The 18,902-nt window shown below is 56.4% G+C and overlaps 2 protein-coding genes across 7 annotated transcripts in view; one reads left to right on the top strand and one right to left on the bottom strand.

Moving 5' to 3' along the window:
* Positions 1-2,575, top strand: part of GTF3C4 (general transcription factor IIIC subunit 4) — a 151,904-nt gene extending 149,329 nt beyond the window's left edge. Inside the window, exon 6 of the mRNA XM_065737455.1 lies at positions 2,566-2,575. The gene's annotated coding sequence lies outside the window, so the exon portion shown is untranslated. The remainder of the gene's footprint in view (positions 1-2,565) is intronic.
* Positions 4-18,902, bottom strand: part of RALGDS (ral guanine nucleotide dissociation stimulator) — a 40,209-nt gene continuing 21,310 nt past the window's right edge. For 4 of the 6 annotated variants that reach the window (XM_065737449.1, XM_065737448.1, XM_065737446.1 and 1 more), the window contains exons 2-18: positions 5,666-5,776; positions 5,099-5,292; positions 4,900-4,974; positions 4,568-4,761; positions 4,124-4,245; positions 3,791-4,006; positions 3,569-3,672; positions 3,162-3,246; positions 2,596-2,673; positions 2,423-2,509; positions 2,105-2,137; positions 1,784-1,905; positions 1,609-1,704; positions 1,306-1,507; positions 742-1,068; positions 479-593; positions 4-394 (exon numbers count right to left, since the gene is read on the bottom strand). In XM_065737449.1, the coding sequence (XP_065593521.1) occupies positions 219-394; positions 479-593; positions 742-1,068; positions 1,306-1,507; positions 1,609-1,704; positions 1,784-1,905; positions 2,105-2,137; positions 2,423-2,509; positions 2,596-2,673; positions 3,162-3,246; positions 3,569-3,672; positions 3,791-4,006; positions 4,124-4,245; positions 4,568-4,761; positions 4,900-4,974; positions 5,099-5,292; positions 5,666-5,776 (2,337 nt within the window). In that variant the 3' untranslated portion in view covers positions 4-218. Of the gene's footprint in view, positions 395-478; positions 594-741; positions 1,069-1,305; positions 1,508-1,608; positions 1,705-1,783; positions 1,906-2,104; positions 2,138-2,422; positions 2,510-2,595; positions 2,674-3,161; positions 3,247-3,568; positions 3,673-3,790; positions 4,007-4,123; positions 4,246-4,567; positions 4,762-4,899; positions 4,975-5,098; positions 5,293-5,665; positions 5,777-16,980; positions 17,242-18,902 lie in introns of those variants that run through there. The other 2 variants (XM_065737445.1, XM_065737447.1) reach the window with 2 other exon arrangements.

Here is an 18,902-nt window from a genome sequence, read left to right as displayed (position 1 = left end):
AGAGAGATCTTCTTCCCCCCCCTCGCTGCCTTCCTGTGTAGAAAATAAAAAGACCTGATTGAAACGGGAGCTTGTGCAGAGAGAGGCAGAAGGGCTGCTGGGTGCCGAAGCGGCTCTCGGTGCGGGTGAGCATCGCTCCTGGCCCTGCTGGCAGCACCAGGCCCGGCCACAGCCTGCCCCCAAGGCCCCATTGGTGAGGGGTGGCAGTGGGGCTGAGGCTAGAAGATGCCTTTGGCGATCTTCAGGCCTTTCTGCTTCATCCTGGGCAAGGTGGAGCTGGAGCCGTGCTTGATCTTCACCCCCTTGGAGAAACCCCGCTTCTTGAGCACGAAGTCGTAGTTGGCGGCGGAGTTCATGGCGTAGAAGACGTTGGCGTTGTCGGGGATCTTCAGCTCTGGGAGGGACCAAGGATAGCGTCAGCTGGGCAGCTTGCTCCCACCCAGAGCCCAGGAGAGAATCCCACCCCCCCGATACGCACCTCTCTCCTCTGAGATGATCTGAACGAGCTCGTAGTCTTCAGGCCGGTCCCCGTCCAAGTTGTGTTTGGCCATGGCCTTGCGAATAACGACCGGTGTCTTATCCTGGCTCGTCACCTATGAGCACACAGCACTGTTAATCACCACTCTGCACAAAACAGTGCAAAAACCTCCCACCTCCGTGTCCTCCCAGCGTGGGACACGCCTGCATCCAAGCGTGATGAGCCTCCCAACCCCGAAACCGATGTGAGCACTGGGTGCTAACCAGGATGCTCTTGTACATGTTGCCATTGTCCACAGCCAGGCTGACGCGGATGATGCAGCAGTCGTCGACCTGCTGGTTGTAAAGGGGCAGCGACAGGGATGAGTAGCTGGAGATGCCGGAGACGGAGCGCTTGTGAGTGCGGGACGCTGTCACGGGTGTGGAGGAGACAGAGGAGGATGAGGCACTGCTGGAGCCTGAGCCGATGCCCGACGTGTCCAGGGAGGAGAGAGAGGTGGATTCCCAGAACTGGAGGGCAGGGAGGAGAGGAGATGCGGAGGACACAGTGGGTTTAGCTTCTCCATCAGCCACAGACGGGGTGTACGAGTGCTGGGGGAGGGAGGCCAGAGGGATTTCACTGCCCTGCGCCAGCGGGGGACGTACAGCCACCAGAGCTGCCAAACCCTGCCGTGCCAAGGCAAACCCAGCTCTACCACAAAGAGCAGGGGCCTCCCTCACTCCAGCAGGGCAGAAGCAGCCCCCAGCTCCCCAGCCCCAAGGCGAGGCAGGGGCCATCCCCACTTAAGGGGAGCACCTGCCTCAGGAGCCCTGCAAGGTGCCCCATACCTTCTTCTCCTGGCAGTCGGGGGACTCGGGGATGAAGCTGATGTTGATCTCCTCCACGTCGGAGCTGCTGGAGCCGGCGGAGGTGACGCTGACTGAGTCGGTGGTGTCCCCACTGCACAGGTACTGCCCGCACTTGAGCTGGTCGAAGGACTTGGAGTGGGAACTGCCGCTGGCACAGGGCTCGGTGCTGGCTGGCTGCCGGCTGCCGGGAGATGGGGGGGTGAGGAGGGAGCAGGCCCAGGAGAGGACAGGATGGCATCAACCCTTGCCTCCAACCCCCATCCCACTGGGATGAAGACTCACTCGCTCCATCGTTTGATGATTCCCGTGTTCTTCTTTGCCTTCAGCGTGTTGCTGGCTGACTCGGACAGCGGCTCAATCTCACATGACAGCCCATAGCTGGGGGAGAGACAAAAGGTTTCAGAGCTCTCTGGGCTTCCCAACACACCCGCAGCATCACAGCCCTGCTCGTGCTCACCTCTCAGCCTCACTGAGCCGCTCCAGGCTGTGGAACCAGTCCACAAAATGGTCCTCCTGAGTGAAGCTGTAGTTGTTGCAGGCTGACTGAAGCAGCTTGATCTGGGCGATGACTTCAAACTCCTGCAGCCAACAGAGGTGGTCAGACCGCCTCTGTTTGCAGCCCCACCCCATGCACCGAGATGCCTAGGAAGGACCAGAATCTCCCCCCAAAATGAAGACCCACCACAGCACAGAGAAAGAGCAACCCAAAAGAGAACGGCAGAGCCTGGGCTCGCACGACGCCAGCCTCCTCCCGCCACCCAGCTGTGCAATTTCTCACCTTCCTTCTCTTCTCGAAGTTGATCAGCCCTCCCTGCAAAAGAAGGAGTCGGAGGTCAGCGGGGACAGACGGACACCGCTCCGCTCCCCGCCGGCTGCAGTGCGCGCCGTGCCCGCCAGGGGGCGCTGCGAGAGCGGCCCATTGCCGGCGCCTGGCGGAGCTGCGTATGGGATGCATAGGGGACAACGAGCTATGGGATGGGATGCCCAAAGGGACAGCATCAGGTGCTCAAGGGATCAGCCCTCCACTCTGAACCGCCAGGCTCTTGGGACGGCTAGGCATCAAGGAGAGGGGGAGGACAGAGATGGAGGTACATACGTCCAGGAAATCCTTCATGGCGGTGTCGAGCATTACCAGGTCCGTGAGGAAGGTGCCGAGATAGGGAATGGTGCCCTGCATCACACCCTGGGGGACAGTAAGGGACAGCCAGGGTCAGCAGAGAGCTGGCAGCCACCCAGTAGGGACGTGGGGACGTGGGAATAGCCACTTACCATCTCTCGCTGCTGCTGCTGCCGCTTCTGGGCCCTCTTTGGGTTGATCTCCAAGGTGGCAAATTTGGATGTGCCCTCCTAGATGGTGGGGAGAGGCAGCATCAGCACGAGTGGGAAACATGAGCTAAAATTCGCAGCCATTCTTACTGCTGCAATTTCCTCATGGAGGGAATGAGAAGGAAATGTAAGCTGAGCTTTTTCAGGGCTAAACAGGGAGGAGGGGCTTAGTGAATAGGAAATGCTGCTCCCATTTCCAGCTCTACGTATAAATAGCTCTTCAATTGACTGTTTTGTTCCCCTTTGTAATTTTATGTGATCTCAGCCCCCAATCTGGAGCTGGAAAGCTGTGAGAAGGACACGTGGCTTCAGCCTTTCCCAAACCCCACAGCCCCACCTTAAGCCAGGGGGCCTTTGGAGAGCTGCCCTTTGCACCAGGCTGCTCACGTGCATCTGGAGAAAGGCCGACATGTGGTGCACCAGAACACATCCCATTGCTTATCTCTACTCAATTGCTCTGAGATCAGCCCCAGCCCAAGCTCCTTGTCAGGACCACAGGTGCCCCATACCTTAATGAGCAGCTCCCGGCTCAAGGAGTGGTTGTTCTCATCGGAAAAGATCTCTGAGAGCTCATGGAAAGTGCGGAAGCTCTCTCTGCTCGGGGGAAACATGGGGAAGTTAGCAGTGGTGCCACACTCTTCCTTGTGCACCCAAATGACTCCAGCAAAGCTCACAGCTGCAGCAGGCCTGGCTGACTGGGGTTATTCCAGGGTGTTTGGATGGAAAGGAGAAGCAGACAGTGCTGCTTTTGTTTCCTCACTCTCCTTAGATCCCTTGGCTATGGGCAATGCCAGAGCCGCAATGATCCCATTTACACATCTCCCATTTACACAATGAAGGGCCACAGCTCCAGCACAGTCACCCCCTGACACCTCCCAGCAGCCTCAGGACCCTCCCACCCCCAGGTGCTGCTCACCGTAGGACCTCATCCCAGGTCTTCTTCAGCCGGTGCACGGCATTGCACTGCAGAGCCGAGAGGATGGCTCGGAGTGAGGAGAAGTTCTTCAGGATGCGACACTCCTGGGGGCAGATAAGGGGACAGCAGGGCTCGATGTTAAAGAAAGCCAAGGGATCTGCTGGGATCCACGCACCACAAAACCCCAGACCTGGGCAAGGCGAGGGGGACTGCACTTCCTACCCGAGCCACTTCGATCCACCGCTCCACCACTTTAGCCCTCTGCTGTGGCTTCAGGGTCCGGTCCCCAAGACACGTGGCAATGACACAGTTGGCCACGCTATTGAACTGTGAGACTGTGGCACGGATGGTGGGTGCCAGGTGCTCTTTGCCTTTCTTGTCTCGCTGGGACCAGATGCAGCCCAGGCAGTGGTAAGGCACCACTTTCTTAAACAGCTCCTGGAAGATAAGGGGGTGGGATGGGTCTCTTTGGGAAAAGATGGAGTGGGATGCGAGAGAAAAGACCAGTTTGTGTCCAGAGCAGCAGCACTGACCCAGTGCTGAATGAGTACTCACAGCATCCATCAGTGTGAACTGTTCTGCCACCATCTCTGGGGAAAAGGAGAGGAAATCTGACTTCCCATCCCCAACCCCGTTCTCCTCCACCAGCTGGAATGTGCAGCCACTGTGATCCACAGCTGTGAAGATGACACAAAGCCGAGCACTGCAGTGTAGCCACAAGCACAGGACCCCACTGCATCCCACACCGTATCCCACCTCCAGAGCTCTGCTTTCACACCTCAAGATAAGGCTCAGATAAATGAACAGACATATTTAACCTGGATGCAAGTGTCTGCAGAGGATTAAATGCAGCTTAACTAATCCACTTAGAAATCCCACTTCTAGTTCAGCTGGATTAGCTTCCCCTGCACCTCCGTGTCCCACCACGTGGTAAGACCTGAAGTTCTGCAGTACTCCCTACAGACCCTGGCACCTCTATGAGTAGGGAACCATCCCCACCTTCCGTTTCGGTCTCGCTCTGCTCCTGCTGCTGGAACTGGGCCAGAAGGATGCGGGCTCGGCGCTCCAGGTCGGATCCGGGGATGTTGTGACGCACGTAGGAGATGAGCTGCTTGAGGCAGGCAAAGTCCGGGGGCTTGCGGAAATCCTCTGAGTACTGGTCCAGCCAGGCACCCAGGATGGAGGAGATGGTGCTGTGGGGAAGGGAACAGAGGGGAGAACTGGGTGGTGTCATGAGAAACCCATGGGACAGCACACAGCTTCATGTGAGAACTGAAGGGCCACCAGCAGAGACCCCATCTCTAGTTCACCCCCAGCACGGTCAGGCTTACTTCTTCAGCTCCATCCTCTCGTCCACAACGTGCCTGGCGTGGTCCCCGTTCATCTGCACATGCAGTTTCCCATACCTGAGGGGGTTGGGAGAATCCCATCAGACCTCCAAGACACAGTAGAAGATGCTGGAGCTCTCCTGGCTGGGGATGCTCAGACATCAGCCACTTCTATATGCATTTTGGAGCGTGGCCACCTCACCTGTTGAGCAGCAGGTCCAGCACTTGCTTGGTGGTGGCGAAGGCCCGGTAAGTGCACAGGAAGATGGTGACATAGGTGGAATCATTGCCCTTGAAGGCCGAAACCAGGTACTCCACCAGCTTCTCCAAGGTCCCAGCTTTTATCGTCCGCACCTTACATGTCTCATAGAGGTTTAAGGCTGATTCATTCTCAAACTGCTGGGACAGGAGCAGAAGTCAGCAGACAGATATATACAAGTTCACAGTGATCCCACCACCTCAGCAAGTAACATATGGATCTCAGATGGGACACCCTGCAGTGATGGGACCCCATGGTGCTGGGGAGAGGGAAGGTCTTCTTGGGCACCAAGTGGCCAGCAACCCAACTAAGACGACTTGAGCACCTGGCAAGTCCCAGAAAAGGCCTCAGGGTTGCCCAAATAAATGCATGATTTTCAGATTATGCTTAGAAGGAGCTTCCAGAACATGAGCATTTGGGGACACAGGAAGAGGGCAGGACATGACCTGGTATTGACCCTGCTGAACCCTGACATCAGGTCACCCTGTCTGGCAGAAAAACCCCACTTACCCCCAGCCACCGCTGCCCCTTGTTGGCTGTGTGATGGAGCTGCACTTTGCGCAGTGATATGCTGTAGATCACACCATCCTCCAGCTCTTCTCCAATCTCCTGCGTGGAGCTCTGCATGGGACAATGAGATATACCACAAGATAAGGAGGGTAACACATGGCACAGATGTTCTCCCAAGCCTGGATGGGTATCCCCAAGGCAATTTGCTCATCCATTCACAAGCACAGAGCAGGCAGAACCAGTCCCAAAGGGCAGCTGAACACAGCACTCACTCACACCTAAGCAGAGCCAAGACTCTGCATCTCCAAGCCCAAGCTGTCCCCCTCCCCTATGCCATTTCTGTTCCGGGGATGCAGAAACCATCTCAGATTCAGTCTGGCCCTCTCCCACTGCACTCTGCTGAGTCAGCACCTTTCCTAATTGGATTTCTGCAGATCCCTCTGCATGCCACGGGGATGGCATGGGGAGAACTCCCAGAATCAGTAAGAGGGTTAGCATGGGGAGGTGACCATGTGCACTCTGCCAGCTCATGACTGATGCCAGCCCTCAGCTTTTCCTGCAGTCTGCAGAGCATGAAAATCCTCTGAGGAATGGAAACTGCTCAAAGCTTGCTGAGGATTAAGGCTGCCACCGGCTGTGCCAGCCCACACTGCTCCCAGTGGTGGGCCCAGTGCTTCACAGAATCACAGCACTTGAAAAGTCCATGGAGAACATCTAGTCCAACCATCACCACCGTGTCCACTAAGCCACATCCCTCCCACGTCCTTCCCATGAAGCCAGACCGCAGCTGAAGCTGACAGTACAATTCAGCAACCCAGCTCTCTGCAGTACACCCTCCCCCCAATTCTCTCCCTGTGGATGCGAGGACCACGGGTCCAGGCGATGCTGCACATGTCAGGAGATGCTGAGCAGAAAGCTCCAATCAAAATGCGAGCAGAAGTTCGGCCAGGCCACTGGAAAGCCTGGACATCAAGAATCAGGAAAAAAACAGATGCTCGCTGAGGTGCAGATAAATTAGTTAAGAAATCAAATCATGTGAGAGGACGAAATGTCCCGAGATCAATGCATGAATCATTGGCAGCCGCTGTGCAACTACAGTGGAAACTATTGCCACAACGGCGCGGGCTCCCACTCTTGTATTTCACATCACGTGCAGAAAGCACACCCGATTTCGATGCGTGTAGAAGCAAATCTCATTTCCTTCCTACATTCAAGACTGTCAGATTCATTCATTTTTTGTTTGCTGACTCGTGTGATATCCCCCAAAGTTCCCCCTTTTGCAAACCACACGCACAGTGCTGCTCCCAGCACTCTCTGGCTCAGCTCACGCCAAGAGTGAGCTGCTACATACACTGCTCATTCTAAAAATTTGGTTATTTATATTCTGCCTGAGCTTCCTCTTTCCTACTGCTCTCTGTCCAAGATGCTGATTGTGCATTCTGCACGTGTTCGTTAAAAACCGACGAAGCGAAAAAGCAGCAGCGGGCGCAGGCTGTGCAGCACACCTCAGCACCTGCCCCAAGCACGCAGCTCTGCTCTGGGGGACAGGGCCAGCAGTGCTGGGCACCAACAGCAAACCCTCAGCAGCAGCTCCACCTAAACAGCAGAGCAGAGATACGGGTCAACAGCCCCTTCCACTTCCACTGATGGATCACTGTCAGTGCCTTCCATCATGCTCACGTAGAAAGGGCTCAGCATAATGTAAAGTGAGATCCAGAGCACAAAAAACTGCTTTGGCCGCCATGTCCACAGCTCAGCACGTGGTCCTGAACCTCCAGGCATCCCAACTGAGGCAGCACAAGAAAACCCCACTCTCATTTAGCTTGGGGGTGGGGGGGAACCAGGCACGTGGTCCTGCATGGAACCGGAGACTTTTGCAAAGCTGTAAGTGAACTCTGTGGGAGTTCACCCCCTGAAATACGAACTGGAGGCCGCACCAGATGGCCCGCCTGCTTTTCCAGCTCCTCGGAGCTGCGTTTTGCCCTGGGCTGTGTGAGCAATGCTGAGTTCTGGCCCTCAGTTCAAAGCCACGCTGACTGCAGCGGGGAGGAATTCCTGCTCCGTGCAATGAACTCTTCAGCTCTCGGGTGCATGTTCTGGTACACAGCACAGCACTGAGCCCACGTCTGCACACGGGGGTTTAATAACGAGTAACGGGATTTAGGCAAGGCTCATGAGCCTGGAGGAAAGGGCTGCAGTGTGAGCAACAAGGCACGGAGCACCAGGAGCCCGCCTGCGTCGGCCCGGTGAGGGAAACACCAAACCCGAACAGCAAAGGAACTACTGGCTAGGAAACTGAGTTTGGAAAGCCTCTGAGATGAGTCACGGAGGTGGTTTTGGTGAGACAGGAGCACAGTGCAGGATTAAGTGTGAGCATGACAACGTCGCTGTGCATCGCACACCATTATCCCACAATTACCAGGTCTGAAGAGCTCCGCTCCCACGTGTCCCTGGGATAACGCGTTGGCTTCCAAAGAAACAAAATAATCAACTGTTAGTGGAAAAAGGTATTAATTCCAGCACACGTGGAAGAGACAAAACTGCTTAAAGTGCTTTAACTGATGCTCCCTGAGCGACAGCTGGTTGGAAGCTCAGGGCAGCTGCCTTGCTCTGCTGCCTTTCAGCTGTGCAGCACAGAATGTGTGTTATATAGGTGGGCACAGAGCAGCACGGACCTGTCCATGGCACATCCCCAAACCAGCAGGGAATTGCTCAAGCCAGAGTTTCCCACTGAAGCTCTGCATTTGCACATGTTCAAAAGCCAGATGAAAGCCTAACAGGTATCGGGGGGTTGGGCTTCGCAGTCTCCAGTCCCTTCTTGTAATAACATCTTGCACCAGCAATGGGAAATTGGCTCTTTCAGACAGAAAAGAAACCAAGGACTTGTCCTTGTGGTTTACAACAGCCCTGAGTTAACTTTCATTTCACCCCCAGGAGCAGATCCTGACCCCATGCAACGCACAGCAGTAACTTTGGGACCTCTTATGTAAACCAAAACGGACGGTGTTATGTAAAGGAAACTGGAAACAAAAAGCCACCCCCATCTAGTGAAAGGAAAACAGCTTCAGTTCCGCGAACCACAGAGAAAGACCACAAAAGCAGAAGTACCCCCTGTCCTGCCCACACAAAACGAGTGCATGCAGCACAACACCCTTCCCCATGGGGACTTCCAGGCTAAAAACCCAGCAGATGTTGTCCCCACCACGGTGGGTTGGGACCATCCCATCTGCTCCTCAGCCGTTTCCTTTCCCTGGTCGTGCTCAGGCAGCCTGCAGAGCTGGAAGGTGATGCTGTGATTTGGGGAAAGGTGCCTCGTGCTGCGGTACCCACAGCACATGCTCCCAACGCCACAAACGTTCTATGCTGGGGACCAAGGCTCTCCAGCAGACCATGGCAGGTCGATCTCGGGCCGCATCCTTTCCCCTTGTGCTGTGTTGCATTCTCCCAACAGAGCTGGAATCCCGGCCCCACACAGCGCTGCAGCACCGGGGTGATCAGCAGGCAGACAGACGTGTTTTCTTCTTTGACTTTTTGACATTCTCCGCCTTCCTTCCTGCCTGCTCCGAACCACTTCAGACCAGGAACGGTTCCAACATAAAATAACAACAAAGGGGGAAACAGGAAAAGAACAGAAAAAGGGCCAGAAGCAAAGCTCCAGCCCGCTGTGAAAAGGGGCTGTTTTTGCCAGGACACCCGGACAGTGGCGACAGCTGGGGGCCTGTTCTCACCCATCAGCTGCTTGGCTTCCTGACACGCTCAGCTCCAGGAGCTGGAGCAGGAGAAGCTGCAACTGGGGTCAGTTGGGGCTGTGCATCCTCAATGCAGCCACGGTGGGCAGAGGGAGAGCATCCCCAGCCGCCCCAATTCTCCTGTCAGGAGGGTCTGGCCCCCCTTCCATTGGGCTCTGCCTGAGGCAGGCAGCAGGTCGGATTGAAAAGAATCACAGAATCATAAAGATTGGAAAAGACCACTAAGATCACCAACCCCAACCCATCAACCATGTCCCCAAGTGCCATATCTAACCCTGCTCGCCGTGCTGGTGTCCGTAACCCAGCGTGGCTGCAGAGGATACTCAAAGGCAGCTGCCTCCACCCACGTGGTTTAGGAAGAAGAGAAAGGAGGATCTGGTACAAAGGCATCTTGTGACTCACACGCAGTGAGTCAGTGGCTGGAGCGAGGATTAGGAGCTCAGGTCCAGAAACGAGACAGAGCAGATCCACAGGATTCCTCTCCCGTTTGCATTTGTTTTGCTTTCAAAGAAAACTGCGAGCCCTCCCCAGAAGAACTTTGCTCTTTTTACGGTCTGGAAATGGAGAGTCAAAATTGGGTCAAAATACTGCGTGCCCACTCCATTCCCAGCAACCTCGAGGGGGTTGGCCGTGGGGACAAGAGCTCCATCTGCCACCCGTGCTGACTGCGTAACCCCGTGCTTCCTACACAGGGACGTGCCCAAGCGCAGCAGCCAACTGACTGCAGCAGGTTTTGCTTCCTCTCTACGTCCACGGAAAAAGCATCCAGCCGACGCAGCGCTTCCAGCTCTTGCTCCACTTTGCTTTGCTGTGAGTTTGTGAGCACTCCTGCTCCTGCAGCATCCCAGCTCAGCACCAACAGCCATGTGGTCAGAGCTGCTTCCGAGGGACGCAGCTGGGATTGTGCTGGGAGAGCGACCGGCTGCTAAGAGGGAATGCAGAAATTTGGAAGGAACTTGCACGAACGAGGTCGAAAAGTGAAATGCATTTTTGGTGCAAGTCCCATGCAGCATGAGAGCCCTGCAATGCTTTGTTCGAATGCTAAGAGAAACAGGTGTGTGCCCAGGTAGGCCTGAGCCTACGAGATTTCATGCCACTCTGCTGATCCTGATGCTGAAATGCACCACGTGCATCCCAAAGGTGTTATTAATGAATCGCAGCATGCAGAGCCCACGGACCTCCCTTCGGATACACCCTATTGAATTTTGAGTTATGTTCTCCCATGTGTTTCTGACTTCAGCACCAGCACAGGGCACAGATCTCTTTGTGGTCTCAATTCCAGGACAATGCTTGTCTCTGGCCTACATCAACACTTTCAAGCCAGTGAGCTCACCTACCCCAAAAGTCTTTTGCATTCCCAGAGATACAAAGCCACAAATACGTATCCTTCCACCCTCGGTTTGCAGCCAAAAGTTAAATTTTAAGCAGCATCAGCTGCTCCAAGACCAGGTCACACTGCCAAATCTCCTCTCTCCCCCACCACGTGGAGGCAGCACACACCTGGGGGGGAACAGCTAGGGTTTGCCATTCCCAAGCAGGCCAGATAACCCCTACAAAGCTGTGCACCAACACGTTGGCTGTGAATTGCCAAAAGAAAAACAGAGTGCTGCCCTTCCATCATTTCTAAGGCGTGCAGATTGGGATGGACAATCTGGAGACTGTCCAAGAACCACAGCCCTATCCAGAGATTGAAACAGGGGCACAGCCAATGAGCCCAGACCACCCCGTGCCCAAAATCCCAAAGGAGGAGGAGGAGGAAAAGGAAGATGCCACGGGGCTCCTGATGCCCCTGACCCTGCAAAGGGCAACGCCGGGCGTTCTCCCAACCCAACTCAATGTCACCACTGTGTGTGCGTGTCCACGGCGGGCTGACCCAATAAACAGCTGAAGCAGAGAAAATGCACGAACAATCCAGGGCAGGGAGGCAGCAGCGAGGGGCTGCCGGCGAAAGGCATAAATGCAGTGCTTTGTTCACTGGCTGTGCCCCCCACTCCCACCCGGCAGCGTGACGTCGGAGCCTCCATTTGCTGCGCAGCCGTGGGCTGACCCCGGCTGCTCCCAACCTCCCCCCCCCAACCCATGGCTGCCCAGCCATGGTCCCCTCCTTTGCTCAGGGAGAGCTGATCAGGGGACATTTTCCCTTTGCACCTTTTGCTTTTGCGTGTTTTCCCTCTGCACGGTTCCCTGCGGCAGCTTTGCAGGAAGATGGAAGGGGAGGGAGGGAAGAGCAACGCTTTCGCCTTGCAATCAAGGAACTCTCAGCTTCTGAGCGTTACTAAACCAAGTGTCAATGAGCAGGAGGTGCTACGTAAGCAGGTACAGAGGCAGGAGTCGACACGCCGGCCCCTGGGGGGCCCCCGCAGTCAGGATGCAAAGTCAACTACACGGTCTGATTTCCACAGCTGAAGCCACTGAGGGTTTAATTTTAATTGGCACCTTTGGAGAGAAAACAACTGGGGAAAAAAAAAAATCAGGCTGTTGTTAAGTGCCTGAACATGCACTCAGGAGCCCTTCCCTGAGAGCTGGGTGTGTGCGTTCTGGGGGAAGGAGGGGGGGATGCCCAGGGTGGGTGAATCCCCAGTTCTTGCCCCCAGTTTCCAGCAGAGCCTCAGCCTCACTCCTGCAGCTGCCCTTGTCTGAGCAGCAGCCAGAGGGACCTGCAGCAAACTCTGCCATCAGAGTTCCCCAAAATCAGGGGATGGAGAGCAGGCAGCTTCATGCAGCCCTCCTCTTCCAAGCGAGGTTTTGTGGGCAAACCCAATTGAAAATCTCACTTGGGACAGTGGGGGTGCACCAGCTCCTTCCTCACAAAGCTCCTTCCACAGCCTGGACTAAGAGGGATCAACCTCCAAACACTCCCACCCTCTTAGAGCTGAGCTTTGCAGGAGAATGAGCAGGATGGGGAGAGAAAGGAGTCCTGTGGGACACCCCCGAAGGAACACCCCATGCAGGGAGTGCTTTGTTGCGACACCACAGCAGTGGTGGTGCTCTGAGTCACAGCAGAGCTGGAGGAGCCCGAGCTGTCCTGGTGCCAGCTCCCACTGCTGCGACCAGGATGGGATGTAGCAACCTGTGTCATCCAGAACATCACCCCTGGGTCCCCCATAACAGAGCCACACGTCCCAGCGCACACAGCCACCCACAGAGCTCTTCATGCTGTACATCTTTCACCAAAACCCCATTTTTTTGGCCCAAACTGGAAGGTTTGGGATCCAAACCAACCGTGTGCAGCTGTGCTGCAGCATCCCCAGTGCTCCCCGCAGACACACACTGCCCCTGGCAGCCCCAGCTCAGCCCAGCGTGGCTTCCTGAGCTGAGCTCTGACTCCAAAACAACCCCAACCGAGCCCACATCGCTTCACAAACCAAAACACCGACCTCAGAGGCGAGGCGGGCATGGGCTCTCAGCTTTCGGGGTCACCATGGAGACACGACCACTGCAAAGAGCAGGGAAATGCTGCGTGGTTTTGCTCCCAACACGGGTAGCAAGGCCTTGAAAGCCGGGTCTGCACACAGGCACTCAGCTCAGCTGCTCGCGTTTAAAGCGCGGTTAGCAGAAAGAAAAGCCACGCTAAAAATAATGCCTCAGCATTCCAGACCTCGATGACTTTCCTCCCCAGTCTGCACCGTGTGAGAGCCAAAACAATCCCTCTCCTCCACCACCAGCCCCGGAAAACCCCCAGCCACCTCCATCCCACCTCGGCCATCCCAGGGCAGGGCCCATCCACAATCCCAATGGCGTAACAAAAGTAAGCTTGCTGCTGACCATAGGAGCTAGCGAGCACTCTGTGGTTATCTGATAACCAAAGTGCTGCACTGTGTGAATCTGTACCAACGAATGCAGCTATCAGCTGTAGGGACTGTCTGCATAACACCATAAGCACCAAACTAACCCAATCCCATTAGGAGGTGCAGTGATTTTGGGTGCTGCAGTCGCTCCTTTGCCGTGGAATCATTAAAGGTTGGAAAGACCTCTAAGATCCCACCACCACCACAGACACTATCACCCTGAAGGAGTGACCCCAACCCCACCCTGCCCCATCCCCTCTCCTGTCCCTCACCCTATCCCTGCAGCTGATCCCCACGGAGCTCCGGGCTTCCCTCTCCCAACAGCTCATGAGCAAAGTCCAAACACAGCAGTACTGCAGAGCACTGGGGCTGCTGTGATGAGTGGGTTGGTCCCCGTGCTGGGACAGGAGCGAGACAAACTCCAACAATTCCAGCAGCCCTATTCGGGACAGGACAAGGATGCTGCCACTGGGTCTAACTCAGAACTGCACGGGAACAGCACAGGATAAAGAAATCAGTGTACGGACCCCGCTGCAGCCAGCTCGGAGTCCAAATCCTGCTCCTTGGAAACGGCATTCCCTCCCCCTTTTTGCTGGGTCCGTGGGAGATAGAGAAATATTTGAGAACTGAAACAGCCCAGCTGCAAGTATGCATTCAAATAAAAGGAACATGACTTGAAAAATTGCCACTTGGGCAGCTCTGGAGATAACAGCACTGGAGAAATGTGCAGGCAGGGGATGCCCAGCCCTTACATGTGTTCTGGAGTGACCTAAATAAGCTCTGTGCTTCTTCAATTACGTGTCCCTGGGGGGATGTGATGGCTAGCAATTAGAAGGGTGATGGAGCCCATCCTATGGCCAGACCAACCCACTCCAGCCCAAACTGCAGGGTGCTTGCTGCAAGATCCCCAGCACTGAAGCAGAGGGGCCAGACAGGTACATCCCCACAGCTCTGCAGTCATTTTGCTCCTTTCCTACACAATCTGATCTCATTCCACACCCAAATCTAAGCACAAGGAAGCCTAAGAATCCTCCTAGGATTTAGTTGCCCTGCCTGAGAACCCCTATCCTATATCCAGAAAATAAATGACCATAGCAGAGCCGTAGTGGGACCATGGGGCCCTGAAGCAGCACAAGTGGAACCTGTGGGGCCAGGGAGAGCTGAACAAGATTTCAGTTTCCAGGGCTGCTAATCTGGGATTACAAACTCACTAAAGCCTCGGTGAGACCCCAGTCCTGGAGGGTTTCCTGCCCTATGGAAACGGCACACAGCACAACCCTTATCCAAACACATTGTGAAGCTCTCTCCAGCTTCTCTTAACGATATCAAACAATCATCAGAAACCCCTCCCACCTCCTCCCTCCCTTCCTGCACTCCCATCTCAGCCTGCTCCCAGCTCACCCAACCCTTCTGGCTGGGAGCCACACGCAGGTCCCTCTCCAGAAGCACCGACAGATGATGTCCATCCCGCAGACTGCACAGGGCATATCAGGTGGTGTCTTGGGGAGGGGAATGGGCTGCGAGAAAAGGATCCCCTTCCATTGGAAGTGGAAAGAAAATGGCTTTTAAGAGAGAATTTCTGCCCCTCCTTCCTGGCTGTAAAGCACCAGCACTGACCTCCAAGGCATCTGGGCTGAGCAATTAAAGTTTTTGAGGATGCGTTTAGCAACAGAGAAATCTCCTAATTGTTCAGAAAACAAACAGAGCCAAAATAGCAACAATCCAAGGGTTTTCAACAGGCATCAGCCCTCGCAGGGAGGTTTGGCAGTGACAGCCCTACTCTGGGCAATCTATCTGCAGTTGAATGTGCAGGACGGAGCAGGGGGACCCCCAAACTCACAGCGTTTATTTGGGCTAGACCAAAAGCAGGAAGATCCAAGCAAAAGGAGTGCAAAGCAGCACTGGAGATCATTGGTTTAAACCTGCCAATCCCCACGGTTAAAACCAGTCCAAGAGCCCTTGGGCCTCCAAGCAATGCCCAAGTTTGCAGGAGGGGGAGGATTTAAATAATCCACCATCTCTCCCCCCCAGGTCCATCTTGCAGAGTAACCTCCCCCTAGGGTTATAGCCAGGCTGCTGCTAGCACAGTTGCCACAACAACTCTATTTTTTGTCCCCTTTCAGCATGCCTTTCTCCAGCTGCACACTGCAACGATAGCAAGCACATCCCGCTGCACATGGCTCAGTGTCTCACGGCTCATCCCACTCCAGGATGTGCTTTTTCTTGCAGAAGGCTGGCACAGAAATAGCAGGAATTTGCAAGGTGCCCGAGGCTGGGATGGGATGCTGGGGCTGCTGTGCCCTCCCACAGCCACATCATGGCCCAGAGCACACATCTCCAGGACACGGCCAGGGGACACAGCGGGGAAGGTTTGATGGTTGCACTTGATGATCTTAGACATCTTTTCCAACCTCAGTGACTCTCTGATTTGGGAACAAACCCAGAGGCCAATCCAGCACCAGCTGGGGCCACGCAGCGCTGCTCTCAGCCCCATCACTTCGTTTTGCAGCCCTGGGGGGTGCATGGGGTGACTGTCCCCAGGGGGAGAAGCACAGGAACCCCCAACTCTGCCCCCTCCCCGCTCCTCCCGCATCCCTGCCAATAGTACAGCCCCGTGCAGCCTCCCGGAGCGCTGCGGGCCGCAGGGGCTGGACTTCCTGCCAGACATAACATGAACCAGATGATGTGCTGCGAACAATGTCAGCACGCCCACCCCCAGGAGAGAGAAGAAAGAGGGGGGGGGGGGGGGGGGGCAAGCGAGCTGGATGGGGTTTGCATGAGCTGACAAATCGCTGCTGCCAGGCCAGAGGTGAAGAGATAGGGCCGGAGCCTGCACTGATCCCTTCCCGTACAGCCTGACCAGGAATTTCCACCGTGGCTTTATGGGGTAGGAGCAGAACTGCCGTGCTGAAGCATTGCCGGATATTTGCTGGAACTCAGTGGTTCTGCGGGGCGCCCCCTGCCCCTCCCCTCCCCCCCCCTCCCCCCCCAGCATCCAGAGCCACGAAGCACATCTGCAGCTGGCTCTGCATCCAGCCCAGCCCCTGACCTCGCTGATGTTAACCCCTGTGCCGCCAGCCCGCAGGGCTCCGTGCCTCTGGGAATGCCCAAACCTCCCTCCCAGCACCGCTTGCTCCCTATCAATGACATTCCTGGCACGCAGAAGACGATCACCCGTTCCGAAGAAAAAAGGCAGAGCTCTGACTCACGTTATTTTGGGTGCCTCAGCCTCCACCTCCACGCAACAAACCGCTGGGGCTGAGCTCCAGGCACCCAGCGCTGAGCCGCCCGGGGTCTTACCCAAAGCAACACCAACATTTTGCATCCTCCAGCAAAACCCTCCCGATGCCCTTAACCTTCCCAGAGGACGCTTCTGTGGCTTGGACAAGCCCGAAGCCCTTAGGAGCACATCGGATCTGAGCAGTTCCCTGCCCGCAGCAGCTATTAACATGATGTTTAATAAGACGCTAAAAAAGCCTTGTTTTGGGGAGGTCTGCCCCCTTCCCCTGTTGTTTAGAGGAAGGGCAGCCCTTTGCAGAGCCCGGTCTGGCAGCCTGCCCGTCGCTCAGAGCAAAAACACCAAGCAGGGCCACTCTCTCATTTAATAAATGAAACCCAACAACGCCGCGTTGTCCCACAGCCGTCCCCATACTTAACTCCGGCAGCTGCCAGACGGCGAGCACCGAGATCCCCCTCCCCCGGACCGCGCCCCAAACCCTACTCATCACGGCACGATCCCCGCGCCCCATTCCCCACCCCCCACCGCCCCCATCCTCACCTCCAGCGGCGGCAGGTCGGGGTCGAGCTGGGTGAAGCTGTGCAGCACCACGGGGCTGCTCTCCCCGGCCACCTCCAACCTCACGCCGCCCCACAAGCTCCGCGCCCGCCGGCAGCCCTCGAACATGTCCGGGGCGGGCGGGGCGGCATGGTGCCGGCGGCTCACCATGGGCACCGCCACCGCATCCCCGGACCGGCCCGGGGGGACCGGGATCCCGGGATAACCGGGGACCCGCACGGCCGCCGCCACCGCCCCCGGGATGGGAGAGCGGCTGCCGGAGGGAGCAGCGGCGGAGCAGCCCGACGGCACGGAGGGGCCGGGCTGAGAAAGCGGAGCTTGGATTTCCTCCCCCGCAGCCTCCGCCCGCCCCGGGGGTTGGCCCGGCCCGGCTCGGCTCGGCCCCCGAGGGGAAGGAGCGGGCGGAGGGGGGCAGAGCTTCAGCCGGGAGATGGAGGGGGGGAGTGCGGAGCCGAGCGAAAAGGGATTGAGGTGGGCGACAATAGGAAAAGGCGTTGTAGGGCGGGACGCCGGCCCTGGAGGAGGGTTTTGGTATCGCCAAGTGTTCATACGGCTGCTAACATCCAGCGTTGGGGGTCGGAGCGCACCGCCCCAAGCCCACCACTGAGTATTAAGCTTCACCTTCCCACCAGCTCAGCCCCCACGGTGCCACCGGCGCTCAAAGCACCGCCCAGCCCCAGCAGATTTATGGGGTGCTGCAGCCGCGGCCCTGTGGACCCCTGAGCCCCTTCCCGTGCTGGGGGGACCGGGGGACAGTAGGGTTCAGAGCAGCGGTGTGTTCTGCAGGGAAAGGGGAACTGGGTTTGGGGGCAGCAGGGCTGCCGATCCCACTCCAAAGAGCCTCTAAGCTCTCAGGCTGATGCCGAAACCACACAACAAAACTGTTTTCAGAGGCACAGAGAGACAGGCAGGGCCGTTCCCCACTCGTTGTCCACACTGTGCTCAGCATCCTCTCACCCTCCCCTGCCCCTTCTTCCCTGCCGATAAATGCACGGCAGCTGCTGCTGACACCACCAAAACCCAGACGCTTACGCCTCAGCTCTCTGCACAGCTGAAATAACAGCAGCCTCCCAGCCGTGCAGCCCTGCGGCTTTATTTCCAACGAGAGCATGGATATAGGGGCTGTACACCCAGCTCTGCCCAGGGCACCTCCTGCCCGGGCAGGAAAGGATTAACAAAGCTGAAATACTCCTCAACTTGAAAACGTACCAGGCAGGAGGATGAGGGAGGACAATGCGAGCTATTGTCCCGCTTATCTGGAGCTGCAGAGGGTCAATGGGACTTCCAGGGACACTATGGGAAAGGGAAGGGAGCCCTGCACGAGGGCCACACGCAGCCCCACACCTTTGGGATGCTCTGTGGAGGCAATGCTTATCCTAACCCTGCGTGCCACGCAGCATCACACGATGCAGCGAGATGTGCTCTGCAATGCAAGTGGTCACGTGCAGCACTGAGCTCAGTGCATGCAGGGATCGGGCAGCACTCAGCTCCTCCAGAGAAATCGGTGCTGCCCTCGGGACTGCAGGGTCACAGGGAGTGAAGCCAGGGTTCAGCTTTTGTGGGTGGTGAAATCTTGGCCCCACAGCTGGGATGGCTCAGCCCTGGGTGCTCAGAATAGAGAGCAGCACTGCTGGTCTGCAGCTGTGAGCCCCTGCAGAACCCCCCGGCTTCGTCTGACCTCCATGGAAAGCTGTTTGATGGGTGATATTCACCCGTCCCTTGGCTGACCACTAAAGATAATTTCAGGGGAGAAACACTCCTGATAATGGATAATAAATAATATAGAGCAGGAAGGCAATGGTGAGGGTTTAAAAATAACCAGGCAGTTTCCTTTCCCCTCTCCTGGGAACCCTTCTGGGCCTGAAAAGCAAAACACTCCGAGCGGGGTCAGGAGCCCGAGTTCA

Source organism: Cyrtonyx montezumae, unplaced genomic scaffold (genome assembly GCF_038088225.1).
Source record: "Cyrtonyx montezumae isolate F1298 unplaced genomic scaffold, pur_monq_1.0 scaffold_20, whole genome shotgun sequence".
NCBI lineage: Eukaryota > Metazoa > Chordata > Aves > Galliformes > Odontophoridae > Cyrtonyx > Cyrtonyx montezumae.
Note: the sequence above shows the minus strand (reverse complement) of the source record. Positions and strands in the feature narration are given on the sequence as shown.